A 20,191-nucleotide genomic window follows, 5' to 3' on the forward strand; every position below is an offset into this window, starting at 1 on the left:
GGAACCAACAAAAAATAAAATAAAAATAAAAATAATGGTTAATAACTTTTTTGGTACCTCAGTTTTCACTTTTTTATTTTTTTTCTCATAAGTTTTCAAATATGACAAATTTAGTACCCAACTTATAGGAAAAGACAAAATCAATACCTCCTTAGTTCCGTTAGTCTCATTTAACAGAATTTTCACGTGTCGCTTTCAAAATATGTCACGTGTCCTAAAAAGTAAAAATAATTAATAATAATAATAATAATAATAAATAAAAAAAAAAAAAAAAAACATGAACTGCCTTCTTCATCTTTGTTCCTCTCTCTTTCTTCTTCCCTCTCCCCCTCACCAACGGGAGACGGCCAGCCACCAGATACCACCATAAATCTTTAACTATAAGTTTGCAGAATCATTTTCATTCTCATCCAAACAAGTACACAACCAACCAAACAACCCACGAATCTTTAACCATGCACCATAAGCCAATTTTCCAAGAAAACCCAACATATTCTCAAATCTCAATTCAGCCACCTACCGAGAACTACCCAGAATTCAGCCATGGCAAAGAACATAAAATCAAACCCAAAGTTTAATCAACAACAAACTCAATCTTCGATACCCATTCGGCCAAGAATACCCAGAAAATCAACAAAGCACCCAAAACACTAAGAAACAGAGCAAATCAACCCCTTAGAAACCCAAAATAAGGCAAATCCACCACAACCAAAACAGAACAATCAACCAACCGGCCAAAACACCACAAAAAAAAAAAAAAATTGGACAAAACCCAACCTAGAAAATCAAACAAAAATATCCCAAAATCGAGCCTCAACTTCAACCGGCTAAGACCCGCCTGGGTTACTAGCGTGGATGAGAGAGAAAGAGGTGACCCACCGGTGTTTTCCATCCTATGTCAATCCAGTGGGGGTGGGTTTGGCCGGTTGGGTGATGGGTTTTCCGGTTGCGTTCGCGGTATCCAGTGGCCGGCCATCACCTGTCGATGAGGGGGAGAGGGAAGAGGAAAGAGAAAGGATCAAAGATGAAGAAGGCAGCTCGTGTGTTTTTTTTTTTTTTTTAATTTTTTTAGGTTTAGTTTTTAATTTTTATTATTATTATTATTATTATTATTTTTAATTATTTTTACTTTTTAGGACACGTGGCATATTTTGAAAGCGACACGTGAAAATTCTGTTAAATGAGACTAACGGAACTAATGGAAGTATTGATTTTGTCTTTTCCCATAAGTTGGGTACTAAATTTGTCATGTTTTAAAACTTAGGGGGGAAAAATAAAAAAGTAAAAACTGAGGTACCAAAAAAGTTATTAACCCTAAAAATAAATAAATATGCACAACAATAAGAATCAAATAAATATAATTTTATGCAAAACAATGTTGCCACAATAAAAGCTTGATAGTCCCAAGGGGTAGTAGCTTAATTGGCTGTGAACCATGTTTCATGAAGCGGAGGTTACTAGTTTGAATCCCTCTTCCCTCTTCTCTTATGTGGACATGTAAAAAAAAAAAAAAAAAAAAAAAAGCTTGATGTGTCTTTCATGTATTGCACTACATACAAATACGTGATGCGAAGGGGAAAAAATAAAAAATAAAAAGGTTTCCGCTGCCGGGATTCGAACCCGGAATTTGCTTAACCCAATTAAATTTGTGCTTCAGCGGATTTGATGCCATTTATTCGAAAACTATATATATATATATATATAGTATCAATTAAAACTCCATTTGACCAGCGTTACCAATATATCCATATTTTATCCAGCAATTACATTCCCAATTAAATTTTGACTCTCGTCCTTCACTGAATTTTCTCCCGTTTGTATAGAAAGAAACAAATTGTGTTATATATATATATATATATATATATATATATGGGTTCATATATAAAAAGATGTTAAACATCATACCGTTGTACATGCTCAGTTTATTCCTTCTGCAAATTCAATGATAAATTTGCAAATCCGTTGTATGGAGATATACAGCAAAATGATTTTTATCATTTTTCATAAAAAACTGAAGTAATGGACATTGTAAAACTTGGATTATGATCTTTTGTTAGCTGTTTATGCTCTAGTACAATAATCAACACAAAATATACACAATGAATAGTACTGGAGATATGCCAACATACATTTTGATTCTTCATTCTAGTGTAGGGATTCTGTGCAAGATTCATAGAAGTAGTTAATCCTGTATTCCTGTTTAACAATGAACATGCCTCTCCTACATGAAAAAAAAAAAACAGGATGAACTGAGTATATTTATTATTTACTTGGCCAACTCAGGATATTGTGGTACTTCTGTTTTCTGGTCTCCATGTTCTTCTAGGAGCTGGTCTTGTTGTTGTTCTCTTGGTCAGAAAAGCCTTGGATGGTTCCATCCGAACATCGAGCTTTGATGGGTCTAGAGACAACTTTTCACTGATGAAAGCATCCAAATCCATTCCCATTCCACTTTCCATATCGTCTTTGCCATCTAAGAAGCCAGAGGACTCCTCATCAATGCTGCTTTTTCCATTAATTTCTGCTATGTTTTCTAAAGAAACCTTTGCCTTGGTGAATGACTCCTGGTCTAACTTCAAGAGCCTCTTTATGCTTTCAATTGCAGGGTCAATGATATCTAAGAATCCCATAACCCATGAGGCATCATCCACAACTTCTGTACGCTGTGCACACAACCAAAATTAGCTTGCTCTTTTAGAAGTGATATAATTTCCAGCAAAAATGAACCTTACTCTACTATTTTCAATGGCATTTGTTATTGGATGAGCTAGGAAACTACCTGCTGAAAATAGAGATTTCGAATCTCCTCAGCACGCACAGAATTGCCTTGATCCTCCTCCAATGATGCCCATGTCATCCATGTTACATAACTTTGTGAATTTATATTCAGCGAGGACCTAAATAATCTTCGGGCTGCTGATAAATTACCAATTCTCTGTTCTAGAACACCCCAAGCCTGCAATTTGTTTTTTTTTTTTTTTTGGTAAGTAAAAGCAATTGCCTGCAATGTAGTGTAAATAGAGTTGCTACAACATCAATCTCTATCTCCAAATGCAGTACATGACATGTAATTACCTGAAGACATCGTGAAGCACTTTCACCAGTTGAGTTAATTGACAATGCTCTTTGGTATAACTCCCTGGCCTTTCCTATGTTACCTTCTTTCCATTCCATCCATCCCCAAGCCTAAACAGCCCCAAATCATGCAACTTAATCAGTTTTCCAATGGTTCACAAAGGATGGATGCAATTTTTCGCACTCATGTATCATTACATGGAATGGAGAAATCAAAATAAAAACCAGAATAATAATAATTACAATAAAGAAAATAAAAATTTGGTTGCAATAATCTGCATCGTCATCAAAGCATGTACAGAGATAATCAATCAGCTTCCAATTAGAAGATCACACGATACCAAAGGAAATCCAATAAATTTCTATTATATATTCCATTTTTCTTTTTTCTTCTTTTCATTACTATATCTTTTATTTTTTAGGGCAAGATTCTGTTCCCTTGCTAAATCTGACAAAGTTAATCAGACCCTAGTATAATCCGACAACTTAATGTTTGAAGAAGTTAAAAGAAAAGAAAGAAACAAAAGTAATAAATTATAGGTCTCTAATTTGCTTGTGTCATTTAAAGAAAATTTTACCAACTGATATATATGGATAGAATGAGATAGAACAAGAAACTGGATCAACAATAGTATAAAAATCTTTGTAATGTGAGATGTTACTTACAACCCATACTGGTTGGTGCCTTGGATCCAATTCAGAAGCTCTCCGGAACAGCACTCTAGCAAGATTTGCTGACGAGTGTTTATATTCCAACAAAGCAAGAGATTGAAGGAGGACAGGATCCCTAGGATTAAGTGCATGGCCTATCTTCAATAGTTTTCTCCCCTTGTCCATATTGCCCATATTAGATTCAAAAACTCCCCATACATGCCATGCAAACCTATTTTTGGGACTTGCCTGGACTGCTTTCTACATATTTAAAGACAAAATCAACCATTACAATCATCATGGTATAAATCAATAGCACTTGACTGAAGAAAAGGGAGTAAATGGTAATGATGGTAAATGCATTTCATGGCAATAAGAAGAAATCACCTCAAATAGCTGCCTAGCAGCACGCTTGTTTTCTTGCTGAATCTCCAATTGTGCCCATGCCTTCGTAAACAAGTGCATAAAAAATTACTTGAGTAAACTCGCACCAATTACACAGAAAGTTAATTCTAGTAGAAAAAGCCTACAATAGGGCAATCAAAACTTACAAGCCAGCTGGCACAGCTTTTGGGGTTACACTTAGTGGCCTGCAGGAACAAATATCTAGCCTGCTCATACCGATTTGCTTTAGCTTCAAGCATTGCAAGTGTTTGATAAACGTACTCATTTCCACCACAAAATTTTAAAGCTTTAGCCAGCAGCTGCCTTGCTTTCTTGATATTTCCCTGCTTCAGCTCTAGAACTGCCCAACCATGCCAGGCAGCAATGTGCCTTTTATTGGCAACTGTGGCTGCATCAAATAACTCTCTTGCTCTCCTTATATTTCCCATCTTTTTTTCCAGAACAGCCCAGCACTGTTCCAAGAGAAAACAAAGTTAACAAAGACAACCAAATTTACATGCAATTTATTATCTCTAACAAAAAAAATAGTTAGACTAAATTAATACTCCTAATTACCTGCCAAATGTAGGGATTTTCTCCTTGAGTAGCCTGGCAACCCTTCTCATACACGGCTCTAGCTTCCGCCATTTTCGATTGCTTACTCAATATCTTCCCCAACGCCACATACGCCCGCCCGTCTTCCGGCCAAATGTTTATACACTTTGAAACAAATCCCAACAAAACCCATCATCAGCAACACCACCAAATCTCATAAATGTATGTATATTGATACCAGTAATGCTAGAGATTTTGATCTAATGGTCACGTCATCTTTTGAGAATTAAAAGGCGATAAAAATTATTAAGTAATGCAATGCGATTGTTAGAATATAAATTAAATTATTAAATTAATTATTTTTTATCGGTCAGAACAAGTGATTATTTAATAATCTCCTAATTCAATGAAATATTACACATATATTAATTATATAATTAAATTAACTATTTCTTATTAATTTAAATCTATGGCATACCTTATCAAGTACTTCATCGGCTTCGTCGTAACGATAACTCCTCGCCAAGAACTTGGCTCTGTACAGCGCCAAGTCCAAGTTCACTGCCAGCGGCCTCTCCAGAGACCCCGACGAGCCCTCCACTCTCTCCGGCTCGAACATCGGCATCTTCTTCGCGAACTCCGCGAGCCCCGAATCGATAGCCGAAGACCTCGCCAAACCGCCGTCGTCGTCACTGTCTTCACCCCCACCGTCACCGGAAGAATCCATCACCGGCCGGCGAACGACGAGAACTTTGTTCTCCGGGGATAGGACGTCGTAGCCGCTCTCTTTGGTACGGGTCGGCGACTCCTCGAGGAGCGGCGTGGCCGAGTCTTGGGAGGAGCATGAGGTTATGGTGAGGTAAGAGTGGAGGGGTATAATGGGGATTTTGAAGGAGAATTTGGAGAGCGAGTGAGGGTTTTGAGAGGGAGAGAAGAGAGTCAAGTTGGGGTTTGCAGAAGAAGAAGATGAAGAAGACGGAGGAGGAAGAAGTGGCATTTTCGGGTTTAACAGATTAAACTGTATGCTTTTTACGTACAACCAAATGTGAGGCGGGTTGTGAAGGAAGAAAGGAGGTAGTACAATTACTGTTATAGCCTTCTTCTGTGTTTTTTGTTTTTTTTTTTTAAAAAAAAAAATGAAAATGAAAATCGCATCATGTCTTTTTTTTTTTTTGTTTTAATATTAATTTTCTATTTTATTATTATTTTAATTAAATACTTTATAAGTGAAGAATGATGAATATATATTTGATTAAATTAGTAAATGGGGTTAAATAATAAAAATATTTTTATTTTTTACCTCCTAAGTTATCATTTTTATTATAAAAGATATCTGTAATTTTTATAAGGACGGAAATAATACCTCCATTAAGATTTGAGAATTTTGTTTGAACTAATGGGTATTTGAGTAATTCTGGGTTTAAACGTTACTTGTCTAAGATCGGCCACGGTGCTTACTGCTAACAGTTAGCAGTGGCTCAGATGTCCAATCCAAAGAGGAGATTTTTTGGGGCACGTGGAAGCGTTTTGTTGGTGGGATTTGGTAAGCTCAGGATGCTCTATCACAAAAGAAAGTGATCTCCTATCATCAGCCCTAAGGTAAGATCTATAAGTCCTCAAAATATTATATTTGTCCCTCAATTTACCTCTCTTGATGTAATCTTCCCTGCCTCAATTTTTTAATTTTAATTTGGTTATTGTAACCTACTTATTTACTATTGGGTGTTCTTCTCCCCCCCCCCCCCCCCCCCCCAAAAAAAAACCTCTAAAATCTTTATAAAAAAAAAAAAACAAAACAAGACAACAAAAATATCCACTGCCAGGTCATGGGCTTAGGATTTTTTTTTTTCCTGATTTTAATTTTTATGGGCATTTTTTGTCTTTTAGGGGTAGAAGAGAGGGACATTAGAATCTATGAGTAGCAATTCATGTTAACATGTCAAGTTTGAGTCGTATTTAAACATGAGTATAAGACTAACTTTAACCAAATTCATTTAATTAAACGAGTCAAAACGCTTAACTCTAAATTGCTGATGTTGAGTTCATGTCGAATTCGCAAATCATGTAAGAAATTATAAGCCATATTGCAACCACGATAATAAATTGGTAGGGCAGATTAACCAAATTGAAATATTAGGGCACAAAGCAAATTAAATAATAAATTGAGCGGGTAAGTGTATTTTCTCGATTATACAATTATTAAACGAAAAGATAAAAATATAATAATATTTTTTCAATCTCATTTACTTTTATATTCAAAGTGATATATTTTTTTTATATAAATATCTTCTGTTTCCAAAAAAAAAATAATAATAATAATAAAATAAAATTTTGAAAATGTGTATAAATTTCTAGCTTTAGAAACTTTCATATATTTCAGAATAATTTATAAGAGAAAACGCATCTTTTATTTTATGGAGAGCTTTTTTTGATTTTTTTTTTTTTTTTTTCTGAGCAAGAGGGAGAGTTTTTAATGGGAAACTAGAAAGCTTGGAAGAAGAAGCATTTTCCTGCAATCAAATCTTTAATTGCAAACAACTGAATGTTTTACTAATATTCAAACTAGAAAAGCCTCCAAAAATATTAGCTTGAGCCGGGTTCCCTCAATCTCAAGCCTTTTCTCAACAGCTCATCTCATACAAATGAGACCCATTGCTTCTTGAATTGTATTTCATCAGCTCCATTATCTGCAGGAGTTCCAGCTAATTATGTTCATGAAGAAATGACTGCTTATAGCATTTAGAAAAGGTCAGCAAAAAACCAAAATTATATTGTTATGAACATCAAAGAACTGTTAAGCCTTTTGACAATAGAGTTTGAACAACCCCATAATTATGCATTTTCACCAAAGTTATTGACCCATTAAACTTTATTACATATAGAAAAAACTGAATACTCCTCAATATTAGTTCTATCTCAGTTCCTCTTTAAGGGAAAAGAAATAAATAAACAAAAAACTGACCTGAACATATGTCAATTACAGAGTTGTTTATTCCTATCAGCCTGCTTCAAATCCAATTTAAGTCTTGTATGGAAGACTTCATGCCCTGAGACCTTTAAGAACCTAACAACAAAATTCGAAGCTAACTGTAACTTTAACTTTAAGAACCTAACTACCACCCCACTGCCTCTTTCGGGCCGGCCTTTGTTGCTTAGTTTCATCTGTGTCAACTATCAAGTCAACCTCGGGGTTGAGACTGTTGCCTGGTTCTTTCTTCAGAGCAATGGGCTCCTTAAAGCGTTCCCTTCGTTTCTCCATCTTTGCTATTGTCTCAAGAATCCGTTGGTTGTCATAACCCTCAATAACCTTATTCGCATTGGAACCATTTTCACTGCCAAGTATTCTCCTCTTCACATTGCATGTCAGTGCTGCATCTTGAGAGACACCTCTCCTTCTGAAGGAGTCCTCTGCATTTGGCTCTTCTGTTACTATCTGACCCTCCTCAATGTCCAAATCTTCATTATGTTCAGTTATGGGAAACTTGTCAAGACATTTTGCATTGTTTTGGCTGCTCTCAGTTCTTGGGAAGTCGGATTGGACTGCCTTCTCCATATGAGGTTCATTAGAATCCATCAAAGCTGCCCGCTTCTTATCAATCTTCTGACCCATGTTTCCAGACCTACCATTGCTCATCAAACTTCCACTTTTGGTACATCTTCTGGGAGACTGCAGAGGATATTGGTACAAGGGACGTCACACAATTTTGAACACTTTAAGAGATTAATCTCACTGTGTAGATGAGCAGAGAGATTTTGAGACATGCAGTAGAATGCACCATTATAACATTCTGTAGAAATAGAATGAAATAGAGCAATAGAATAAAATAGAGCAATAGGACTCGACAGAAATTTGAAGACCAATAAATTACATAGTTTGCCTCATATAATGGTTGCCCAATAATCAGAGGCAAAATAATTCAACAGGCTGTTCCATCCCCCATGAAAATCTTTGAAGACGCACCAAAGAAACCATAACAACCTTAAGTCATAACTATCTATCAATTACCCACAGCACCTAAACATTACAATGATTGAATAGAATTACTGGTAATATGCAGGAGTAACCCCCCTCCCACAGAAAAATTAAAACACAAAACAATCAACAAGAAAATAATCAAAATAAGGCCAAAACAAACCAAACAAAAGCCAAAGTGATTCTCACTAGCCAAGTTCTGAATTATGCAAAAAAAAGTATAGCGTCATTATAACAAAACAGACAATTAGCATTTCTTCATCAGCATTGACTGCTTACTTAGGACAAATATGGCAGACAAGCAAATATAGCACGCTAAGGGATCCTCTACTCAAGTGGCCAGGAGGATATCACTTCCTCGTATGGAAGGGAACGAGAGAGGAGGAATAGAAACAAAGTAATCATAAGAATTGTATGGCAAAAAGTTGTTGCAAGTACAGCAACTAGTGCCATTTCAACAAGAACTGAGAACATTGTCAGATACCTATGGTAACAAGTTTATATGGGGCATAAGAAATATAGTACGATTAAGGTACAATAAGGAGACCCCATTTGATTACATTAGCTAAAAATAACATTTTCAATCTTTGGAGAAGTTTTTGTTTTGAAGGCTGAGGAATGTGTATAGGGCATGCCCCTGCCTAGGTGCCAATACCTACTACAATATGGCCAATGCCTTAACCAAAGATTATTCTACAATAAATTGGGATAAAACGGTATGTGCATGAAACAGGTCGTCTTATGAGCAAACTTCAATTATTTATTATGTACATGTAATATAGAATGAGATTTAGACAATATTCAACAAAATATTTTAGGATTGAGTTTTCCTCCAAACTGAGTTGGAGGAAATTCTTCCAACCTATTCTATAAAAACGACATTTGTCACTTTTCATGTGAGAAACACATGTTTTTTAAATAACATGTGAGAAGCACATGCTTTTTGAATAAAATTTCTTTCAACTTTCTCATTGTAATTAAAAAAAGCATGTATTTCTCACATGTAGATGACACGTGTCATTTTTAGAGAATAATTCTTCCAACCCAATTTAGAAGAAAACACTGTCTTTCTGTAAGCTAGGAACATTTTTTTTTACTTTTCCCTTTGACACACATACTAATTAGGTATGTCCTAGACAGCATGTGCAACCAAACACAATATGTTATCATACCCACGTTTTCTCATATCTAATACTAATGATTTACACAGTAAAGTGTCAATGTAGCACAAGAATGTCCACTAAGTAGGTTTAGTAAGAACCGATCCTCAATCCCATCTTCTCTATTTCAAATGAAATTAATAGTATCTATTTCACGATCCAGATTTAAAGTTTATGCATCTAACGGTATACATGATTTCACATTATTTAAATTTTTTAAAAGACATGCCAAAATTGACTTCATATACAAGATACACCAACTTTAAATCCCGACCATGAAATTGTTAGTATCCATTTCATTTAAAATGGAATCCTATTCCCTCAATTCCACCACTCCATCATAAATGCGATACCTGCACCACTGTGCTAAAACAGCTTTAGCAATGGTAAATACGTTATATCTCTCAAATCGGTCATGAATGGAAGCAACACCACACCAAGCCCCCCCAAGTAATTCAAATCTGATTCCACTATCCTCATGTGGGCATGGTCAATAAATTTAAGATGGACTGCGATGTATTGATTGAAAATCAACTCAGATTCCTGAAAACCTACGTTCCAAAAATGACTGAAAAAGAAAACACTAAAGAGTATACACATAAGAGCAGTTTCTATAAAGGTGCTCCTCATCTACCTAAAAGAAATGAGTACACAAGATCAGTGGCAGTTTTTGCAAATAGGGGGCAGATATCAGAATAAGCTTTCACTAATAAAATTGCAATAATATAAGTAGTGCAGCATAAGAACTGAAAATTATATAACCACCAACAGTTTTCCTCAAACATGAATAACTCACCTTATCCTATGGTTAAGAATCACAGATATCAAAATACATCTTACATTCAGTTGGTAAATAAGTATAGAAGTGGACAATCAAAACATGGGTGGCAGTGAGTGAAGGATTTTTGTCTGTGTATGTCGGTGTACGCATGAGTGTGAGAATCACATACTCTATTAAAAATGCATGTAGAATTAAAAATACATGTGAGAATCAAATGCATTTTGAACACATCAATTTAATAGATTGCATTAGAGGAATTTTCTCCAACCCAGTTTGGAAGAAAACTTTTTCCACTAATAATTGTCTTCTACTAAAGGGAAACAGTTTTGCCTCATTACATGCCTCCAGCACCAAACCAGAGGTCCTTGCAAGCTTTGCACTCTCTGGAGATGCTGACACTCAAGCACATGATGACACGGTTGAAATAATTAAAAGCTTCACAACACAAAATCATGTGGGAAAAAAAAAGTAACATATGATATATTAAAAGAGGGGGAAAAAAGGTAAGAGCGAACATGCAACGAGATAGCATTAACCAGAATAAACAAGACTTGCCCAACATATGTGGAGTACTGGTACAAACAAGTATGGTGATACAAGGTTTTGACCTATGTTTCCCCAACTTTACCTTTCCTTCCCCAACAACCAAGTCAACTGAATCCCTGCACCTCAGCACTGCTTGTTCATGCTTTTCTCTATTTATTATCTTAGAACTTCTGTTAAAACAGTAGGTGCTACTTCCTCCTTTAATCATTTTGAGTCTCTGCTGCTGTACTTGCATTTCATCACTAAGCCTACCATCATGCGCAGATCCATATCTTGCACAAATCCTTTCATGCCCTGTAGTTTTCTTATATGAAAGGGATGCCTCTTCCACATAGAATTTATCATCTCGATGCCTTAGGATTAATTCATCCTCAGACCAGTGCAATCTAGATTGGCAGCTATATCTTCTCTGGTTGAGATGGTCCTGATCATCAGGATATACAATACAATCTTCTAAGTCATTGCCACCATTATGACTATTAAGCCAACCATTGTCTCTAACTTTCCCAGCAAATATTTGTCTCCTACGTCTCCCATATCTTTCAGTTAATCTCGAGTCATACACATCATTTCTTGGAGACATGGTATCATGCTGACATCCTCCAGCTATATAGGATTCCCTGTAAAACCAAGAGTTCAAAGACTGATAATCCGTCTCTCTTCGATAATCATCTTCAATTTCACGAGACCAAGGGTTATCCAAATCTAAAGGGGGACAATCATCATATCCATCCCTTCTGCCAGAGTTTTTCAATTCTCTCCCAATATATGGTAACTTTCTTTCATATTTTTCATCCAAAAAATCCAGGTTCCTATCAAGAAATGAAGCAGGTCTTCCATATTGTCCTGGCACAAAGTGGTCTTCATGTTTATAATCAAGCCAATGAGCATCATCGTTGGTTCTCTTCCTAAGTTGGAGTTTGCTATGCTTCCTCCTCCACCGAGTATCCCTTTCTTCAACACTGCAGGAGGAATACCTTGAATTCAACTGCCTGGACTCCCCATAAGTGAAACGACTCAAGTAATCCGTAGAGAATCCTCCTCCATGATGATACCAATCTCTATCTCTCTCTTCATCGTTTACTCTAGGACTTTTTTGTCCATTAAAATACTCCTTTTCGTCCCATTTTTTTCTAGCATAGGAATCCATCCCGTCTCTGAGGTTGTGATTACCTTTCCTATAAGGATGTTTTCTGTAAGCTGTCCGAACACCATTGTCAGCAAACTTTTCACCACCATTACAGCTGGAAAACTCTTTTTCCCTATGATATGGGAGATCTTCTGTGTCTCTACGTTCAAACCTTTGCTTCCTTTCCTTTTGTCTGCTACATTTAACCAATGAGTGATCCGTTTCACCTAGGTCCTCTGCATCCCACATATGGGAGGCATCATCATTATCCTCAGGATGAATCTTTGGTTTAGCAACACCATTGCCTCTCCTACTACAATGCTCCTGTTCCTCTCGAGTGGAACCTTTATTTCTTAACTTCATATCACCCAATTTTGATTTGGCACTGCTGCTTTTAGAGTTCTTGTGGTAAGATGTGACAGAGTCCAGCAATTCAGCACTAGAATTCAGTGATGGCCTTTTTAAAGGACTATAAGTTCTCTCCAAATCAGCACAAACACTGTCTCTGGATTCTTCAGAATCACTTCGATAGCAAGATGAATCCAGGCTAAGCTGACCATGATCGCTAAGTGATAATTCTGTTTCCTCCACGAAAGGATCTCCACTGAAAGAATTTCTGCTAATACCTCTGTGTGTTTTATTTACTGTTTCCATTCCTTCTGTGACTCCTTCTGAAGGGTAAACCTTCCCCTTTTGATGTTGATGCACATTTACACCAGGGATCTTTTCATTTTCATGTTTATCAGCGTCGAGATTCATTGGATTATATGCAGTTGTCAACTGGGAACACCTGATCATAGAAGGCAAATATAATCATCCAATCAGTGGCTTCAGGGGAGGAAAAAAGGCTGTAATTATGAAATAAGGCTCATGACAGTAAGTGAATTTATTAATCATCCTTAACCGACAATCTCCAAGAAACGTCAAGAGAGCAACAAAAATACTTACAGAACTGATAAGCTGATGAGAATCAGCACCAAATAACTAGTCATAATGTGACATGCCTTGTGCTACCTACTTGGAGACAGTTCAAGCTAAAATAGCCAAAGGCGAGGAAAAAAATATGAAAGCAATTATTGCTTTTGGCAATGCCTAGGCTCAAGTTCATAGACTTGACACGGATGAAGCATCCAGAAAAAAGAGGGAAAAGAAACAGCGGATACACTGCCAAGTCAAACACAGCAAAACCCTCCCATGGTCATATTTTTCAACCTTATCCTGCCGGCATCCCTTATTTATTCTGTTGTTTAATTAAATGTTGGGAAACCTGCTAAAAAATTTGATATGCCCAACCCCCCCCCCCCCCCCCCCCCCCCCCACCTTTCTGCTGGCAACAGTGAACATGTTCCTACAGGATCAAATCATGGTTGGAGAAGACATCCAAGGACATCCATCTTCACATGATGAGAGTATACTGGATGCTTATTAAAACCATTAGAACTACTTAAGACCAAGAGTGACCATCGATACAAATAAGACAGAAGCGATGAAATTGAAACATATCTCAGAAACGGTAAAAACAAATTGTGTAAAAATTGAAATTAATGCTGTAGAGCAATTTAAAACTGACTTTGAAGATATCCATATTAAATATGCATCTTTTAAAGATTTACATACACATGTTGAGAACCAGCTATCTTAATAATCTGGTCAGGAATAAAGCATCATGGTATATCCACCAAGTGTGAAAAAGCATATAATAGATACTCGGCTTACACAACGTGATTCATGAGATTAAAATTGGTAAACCTAGGTAACCTACAACATTATTAAACCACGATAGGTCCAAAGAACAAAATATCTTATAATTGCTAATTTTAACGAACCACAATGTCAGCTATTGACAATATTATCCAGCCTATTCAACATAGTCAGACACAACTAGATAGGAATTTATAAAGATACATTTCTAGAAGAGACATCTATAATAGAATTCGCAACATAGATGATACTATCAGGAGATAAATTTAATTCATTTTCAGAACAGAATACCTGTCAAATCTTCTGACATTCCCTTCCTGAGATTGTACAGATGGTTCATCTTCACTGACATTACCAGAACAGTAAATATCGCTGCTATCATCAGCATCAGAATTCCCATTTTCAGATGCAGCATGTACAGTGCTATCTATATGGTGCACTTCCTCCTTTCCAGAAACAGAGGAATCCTCAATGGGGTCCTGCACAGTAATCTGCCCCCAAACATGCTGTAAGTATTCAGACAATGGAAGATGGCTGCTGCATAAGTATCAGTAAAAATTCAACTGAGACTAAACCTGTATCACATCAGAATCCCGAGTACGTGAACGCCTTACATCCATAGATGGCTGGCGTTCACCAGCACTGTCTTCAACCTGAATTGCTCTACCTTTTGGCTGCAACAATCAAAAGTCAATTAGGAGTCATTCCTAAAAACAACTTGGATGCACCGTAATTCAATCAACATATGGAATTTGGGGGCAAGGGCAGAGCAACTTTTCAATTTCAATATACCACTTCCAACTGTCTCACTTTGCTATCAACAAATTTGGATGAAGGAGAAATTATCCTCTGCAATCCAACTTGATTTTCCTCCACTGCAGTATCCTGAAATCCTTTCTCATACTCACATTTAGATTCGCAAGCCTATTTCCAAGGAAGCAAGTGATGGCAAAAACCTTATTACTAGATATATCTTCACAACTTGGTCTGAAATATTAAGTCACCCAAAAAATTTAAATCGCTACCTGGTTAATTTTTAACGACCCACAAACAGGGATCCCACTCTGCATGAATGCTTGTTGCTGAAATTGCTCCTGTAATGCAATGCACATCAATGTAAAAATTCAATTGATCAGGAGATGTAATAGACAACCTATGTAAACTAGTCAGCATAAGCACAGTCCAGTAACAACACAGCAGTTAAGTCACTGCATAGAAAATCCGAGAAATATCAAGTCCTACCAGCCACAAAGTATATATTACTTAAAGCAAGAAGCCCTACCTCGGATCTATCAAACAGGCAAGACATATATGCTATAAGATGAATTGGTTTCAGAACACAAACAATATAATTAAAGTTATTTACCAGAGAGTTGCAGTATTCTTTCCAAGTATCTTCGTTGAAACCAAAATTGAAGAAATCTGTTATATCCACTCCAGGAAACCTCCACGGCTTTTCCTCAAATGTATCAATATTTACATCAAGTATAGTCCTGGAAGGAAGAAAAAGGCAGGTTTCAATCAAGACGATATCTAACACGCTAAAATGAATGTTCAAAAAGAGTAAAGGCCTGTACGACATCAAATATTCCAAGTTTCACCACTCGAGAGTGTAAATTGTTGCCATTTCTTGGATAGTGCCATTCAAATTGATGAATTTACAAGTAACTTCTTTCTATTAAAAAAGAAAAGGAAACGGCTTAATTTTCATGTGACCTTCAAATGAGCTCTTCATCTGTTGAATGTTGTGCAGAATACAAGCATCCTTAACTATTCATCATTACTGTAATTCCAGTATAGTCTTTGGGTCAAAGCAAACCTAGTGTGACATTTAGTCCATCCACTACAGTTTAAATTTCTCATAAAACTCTGTTATCTATTTGCTGTGCATGGAGCATTCCATGCGACACTAATGAATCATAAAAGAATAAGATTTCTGTAGATCAAACATCATATCAGTACTAACCTGTACCAAGGAAGCGAGAAACAATTTCCGCTTTGACCCGGAACCGAATTGGCTGTAGCACGAACAGGGACAACCTGACCTGCGTTTGAGCCCTTGTGCTGGTTGCAAGGACTATCATCCCTGTTACCTCTAGCCAACATGGAAGAGTAGGATGCCATCCCCACAGGTCCATTGCCTCTCATATTGCTTGGAAATGCTGCTCCATGAGGTCTCATATACTGCACAAGAGCCCTCCAATTAAAAACTGAACTTGAACTATTTAAACATCAAAAATATTATTTTTCAAAGCAACAAATGGAGAGAAAAACATAAATAGACTATCATGTAATATATGAAATCATTACATTAAGAATGATCATCAGCATTACAATCCCATTAACATCATACTAGAATAAAATAATTAAAAAAATTTACTCATAATTAAAGCAAAACGCACATGGATAGTTGCAACAACCATAGCAGTACTCACACATTGCACCAGATTACCCAAAATTTGCACAATTTATGATCTTCAAAGTACAGTTTACTTCTCTAGCAAACCAAAATTACGTACACACGTCTAAATATACATCTCAAATTACTTAGTTCAAATATCATTTCCACAAAAAGACGCTACCTTGTACCGTGTATACTGCGAGTTATACACACCCCTCGCCCCATTTCCTCTCTCACCGCCATGCCCATTAGAACTAGGCTCCAACCCCCCACTTCCCTCACCAACAACAACAAAATCATCATCCTCATCCTCACCATGACCACCACCTCCCATAACCCCTCCATTCTTCGCATTCCCACCGCTCGCAATCGGATAGTTCTTACAATCCTCGTCGTTCAAAACTATGTTCAGATCGTCCTCACTATCACTTCCGTTATCCACATTCATCTCCTTCCCACTATTCGCCTCGGAACCAATTAGTTTCTGATCCGAATCGCCATGAACCATTTCGAATTCCTTGGAATCGGTAACATCATCTTCTCCTCCTCCTCCTCCTTCTTCTCCTTCAACTTCCATTCGTTCTACGTACGATTTGGCGAACCAAGGAATGCAGTTGATCGCGGAACTCGGTTGAAATTCGACGTCGGCGTAAAGATCACCGAAATCGTCGTCTAAGTCTTCCATTCTCGCCAAAACCTCAGAAATTCGAGTCGAAAAAAAACAATTCTAGGGTTTTGGCTGGTTAAGAACAACAACGTCCGTGTGGGGTCGAGAGGGCTCTCGAAGGATTTTTCCCACAAATGGTATGGGAATCTCGGACGCTGTGAATCAAAAACCCTACTGTATGTTAAACCCTAGAACAGCCACAGAGTGTGCTGAGAGAGACTTAAACCCCAAAGATCACGTGGGTCCTATCCTATACATCTAAAAATCTAATGATAAATTTGAAAACTATATGAAAATAGATAAATGAGATAGGAAAGAATTGCTAGTTAATTGCAGGGAAAACATGTTCCAAAGGGGTAGTTCAATCGACTGTAAACCACATCTAATAAAACGGAGGTTACTAGTTCAAATCTCCCTCCCCTTCCCTTGTGTTGACATGTCAAAAAAAATTATAGGAGAAACATCACTTATCCTCATGAACTTTCGCGCCTTTTGTAAACACTCCCAACGTTCAAAATCTCTCACTTTGGTGTAGCCAACTTTGATTTCCTTCCACTTTCCCAGGGTGTGCAATTCCTAAAATATTTGGTTTTATTAAAAAATAATTATTTGAAAAAAAAAAAAAAAAAAACTCTTGATCCGTGAGTTCACCGGTAGATCTAACCCACTCATATTGTGACCCACGGGTCATAATTAAAAAAAAATAAAAAATAAAAAAGGTGGGTGGGTCACAAGTGACCCACTGTAGGTAGGGGTGAAAATGCAATTACGGTTAGTGGTTAGTGGCAAAAACCGCTAACCGCAACCGCCTAGGTGGTTAGTAAATTTTACTAACTGCCTCTGCTAGTTGCTAGGTGGTTAACCGCTTAACCGCATCTTACTAACTGCTTTTTTGGGGCTTTTTTTGGGCCAATTGTAAGCCCTTTTTCGGTTATGAGAATTAGGATTTTTGGGGCTCACTCTAAACCTTTTTTTTTTTTTTTTTTTGCCTTTTCATGGCCTTTTAGCATCAAAACTTGCTACATACCACAAATTGGGCCGAATTGCTACAAAAGGAACCCGTATTGAAGTGGCCCAAAAGTAATTAATATTAAAAAAAAATGCAACATTTACCAATATTTTAAACAAAGAATTAAATGCAACATACAAATAATTATCACTATACTACAAGGACTTATATATATATAAAGCAGTTAGCAGTTTTCAAAAACTCATTAACCGCTAGGCGGTTTTTAATAACCGCTTTCAAAAGCGCTTAACGGTTAGTGCGATTAGCGATTAGCAGTTAGAAAAGCGGTAAGCAGTTCTAAATTTTCACCCCTAACCGTAGGTCACTTGTGACCCATGATTGACCCATCGTGGGTCACAAGTGACCCACTAGAGTCACCAAGAAGGTGACCCACGGAGGGTCACAACTTGTGACCCGCCATTGGTCACCTTGGTGACCCCGTGGGTCACTTTTTTTTTTTTAATATAATAATTATAATAATAATTTTTTATTTATAAATAAGGGTACATTTGGAATTTTTTAAAAATTTAAGGGTATAAAGGTCTTTTACTTATTTTACCATTTGATTTAACTATAATATCTAACGAGAAGGGGTTTTTGGAACGAAACAAAAGTTTGATACACCAAAGTGAGAGATTTTGAACGTTGGGGGGTGTTTGCAAAGCCGCGAAAGTTCATAGAGGGTAAGTGAAGTTTCCCCTTAATTATAACTAGGGTTGGCGTCCCTAAGAGATAGCTCAATCAGTTAAGACCATGCCTAATGAAGCGGTGGTCACTAATTCAAATTTCTCTCCCACTCTTGTGCAGACATGTCAAAAAAAATAATAATAACTAGGGTTGGCAAAATAGGTTGGTGGGTTGGGATCGGGTTGACCCGTTTGACTCATCAACTTGATAAAAATAAACCCGATAAAAATTATAGGAGGGTTATGAAAAATATGGAATAGGATCGATCATCTTCATTTTATTTTATGGTCAAAATTTAAAGTTAATGCACATAGCCATGTATATGATGTTGTCTTAGTAAGTATTTTAACAAAAAAATGAAATCATGTGCACCCTTAGATGTATCAACTTCAAATCTGTATCAATTTTATGCATATTATTTATTTCATTTGAAATTGAGAGAATTATTGTCGAAAGACATTGTAAAGTTAAGATTCGAATCCCTCACTTTTATTATGATATTGTAACATCCGGTGGAAATTAATAAACTCGTAATTGACATCATGGTTTGCTTCCCAGCCTTGTCCATCTTAAAACAAGACTTTGGGATTTCATCCTCTCCGAAGAGAGACTGCGGAAAACTTTTAACTAAGGGATAGAGATAGCAATAATTTAAATCACAATCATAATAACCAAAGTGAAACTCAAAGCATCATAATATAAATAGAACTCCAAATGTATCGGTTAGAGACCGGTCATTGAAATAATAATACATACTATTACTGATTGTTCTGAAATAGCATCAACGCCTAAGCTTAACCAAAGATAACATAAATACAATCTCGATCAACTCTAGACGGGTAGTCCCTCCAGCATCCCACATAGATTTTAGCCATACCAAGTCCAAATCCTAAAAAATGACTTGAATTATTAATTGGCTCCCAGAATCCATCATCTACTAAACTAGCAATGTCAACACAAATATTCATAATTGAGCAAAAAAGAATACAAGGATAAGTCCAACAACTTAGTGAGTAAAAATGCACACAATGTACATGTCATTTGAATGATGAACTTCATTGTTTATAAATCGTATGCAGTATTATGACATGATAGTTATTTATGAATGCAATATAAACGGAAATATTGTCCACTCTCAGCAAGGTTGGCGCTATCCTGAATAACCTGTAATACAATGTCGGTGCCCTGACTATTATACGCTACCGCCCATAACACTAGCAACCCAATCAAGCCCGACCGAGTCCGATCTCAGGTGGCCCACGTTACTAATGATGTACGTCATGTAGTAACCCATCAATCATGTAATGACCCCGATGGACAAATCAATTAACTAATAATTGACCCCATGATTCGTCTCCCAACCCTATCCCTCACGAGGCAAGACTTAGAGATTTCAACCTTTGTCGACGAAATGAGAAAATCTCAACGAAAGACTTTCGAAAACTATAGGAAATAGAGAGCAGTAAATTTAA

General features: G+C 36.7%; 2 protein-coding genes across 5 annotated transcripts; both read right to left on the reverse strand.

The window, feature by feature from the left end:
- Positions 1 to 2,035: 2,035 nt before the first annotated feature.
- On the reverse strand, positions 2,036 to 5,704 carry HCF107 (high chlorophyll fluorescent 107). Its single transcript, XM_059598951.2, has 8 exons — positions 5,144 to 5,704; positions 4,687 to 4,830; positions 4,278 to 4,583; positions 4,114 to 4,173; positions 3,742 to 3,987; positions 3,076 to 3,186; positions 2,780 to 2,956; positions 2,036 to 2,663 (listed from the first exon to the last, which is right to left on the reverse strand). Exons 1-8 carry the CDS (start codon positions 5,660 to 5,662, stop codon positions 2,280 to 2,282), a joined length of 1,947 nt encoding a protein of 648 aa, XP_059454934.2. The 5' UTR covers positions 5,663 to 5,704; the 3' UTR covers positions 2,036 to 2,279.
- Positions 5,705 to 7,179: 1,475 nt separating this feature from the next.
- Positions 7,180 to 17,225, reverse strand: LOC132182770 (uncharacterized). Of its 4 annotated transcripts, XR_009440327.2 has the most exons (10): positions 16,538 to 17,225; positions 15,922 to 16,139; positions 15,322 to 15,448; positions 14,981 to 15,049; positions 14,748 to 14,879; positions 14,531 to 14,629; positions 14,247 to 14,446; positions 11,208 to 13,044; positions 7,628 to 8,332; positions 7,180 to 7,352 (listed from the first exon to the last, which is right to left on the reverse strand). XR_009440327.2 is itself a non-coding variant. In XM_059596130.2 (9 exons), the coding sequence occupies exons 1-9, from the start codon at positions 17,039 to 17,041 to the stop codon at positions 7,775 to 7,777; spliced, it is 3,705 nt and encodes a 1,234-aa protein (XP_059452113.2). In that variant the 5' UTR covers positions 17,042 to 17,225; the 3' UTR covers positions 7,404 to 7,774. The 4 variants fall into 4 exon arrangements, 3 of the variants coding, with proteins under 3 accessions (XP_059452113.2, XP_059452105.2, XP_059452094.2); XM_059596130.2 differs by lacking the exon at positions 7,180 to 7,352 and having other exon boundaries at positions 7,404 to 8,332; positions 14,748 to 14,840; XM_059596122.2 differs by lacking the exon at positions 7,180 to 7,352 and having other exon boundaries at positions 7,404 to 8,332; positions 14,766 to 14,879.
- Between the last annotated feature and the right edge of the window lie 2,966 nt (positions 17,226 to 20,191).

The sequence above is a fragment of the Corylus avellana genome, chromosome 2 (assembly GCF_965113065.1).
Source record: "Corylus avellana chromosome 2, dhCorAvel1.hap1.2, whole genome shotgun sequence".
Classification (NCBI taxonomy): domain Eukaryota; kingdom Viridiplantae; phylum Streptophyta; class Magnoliopsida; order Fagales; family Betulaceae; genus Corylus; species Corylus avellana.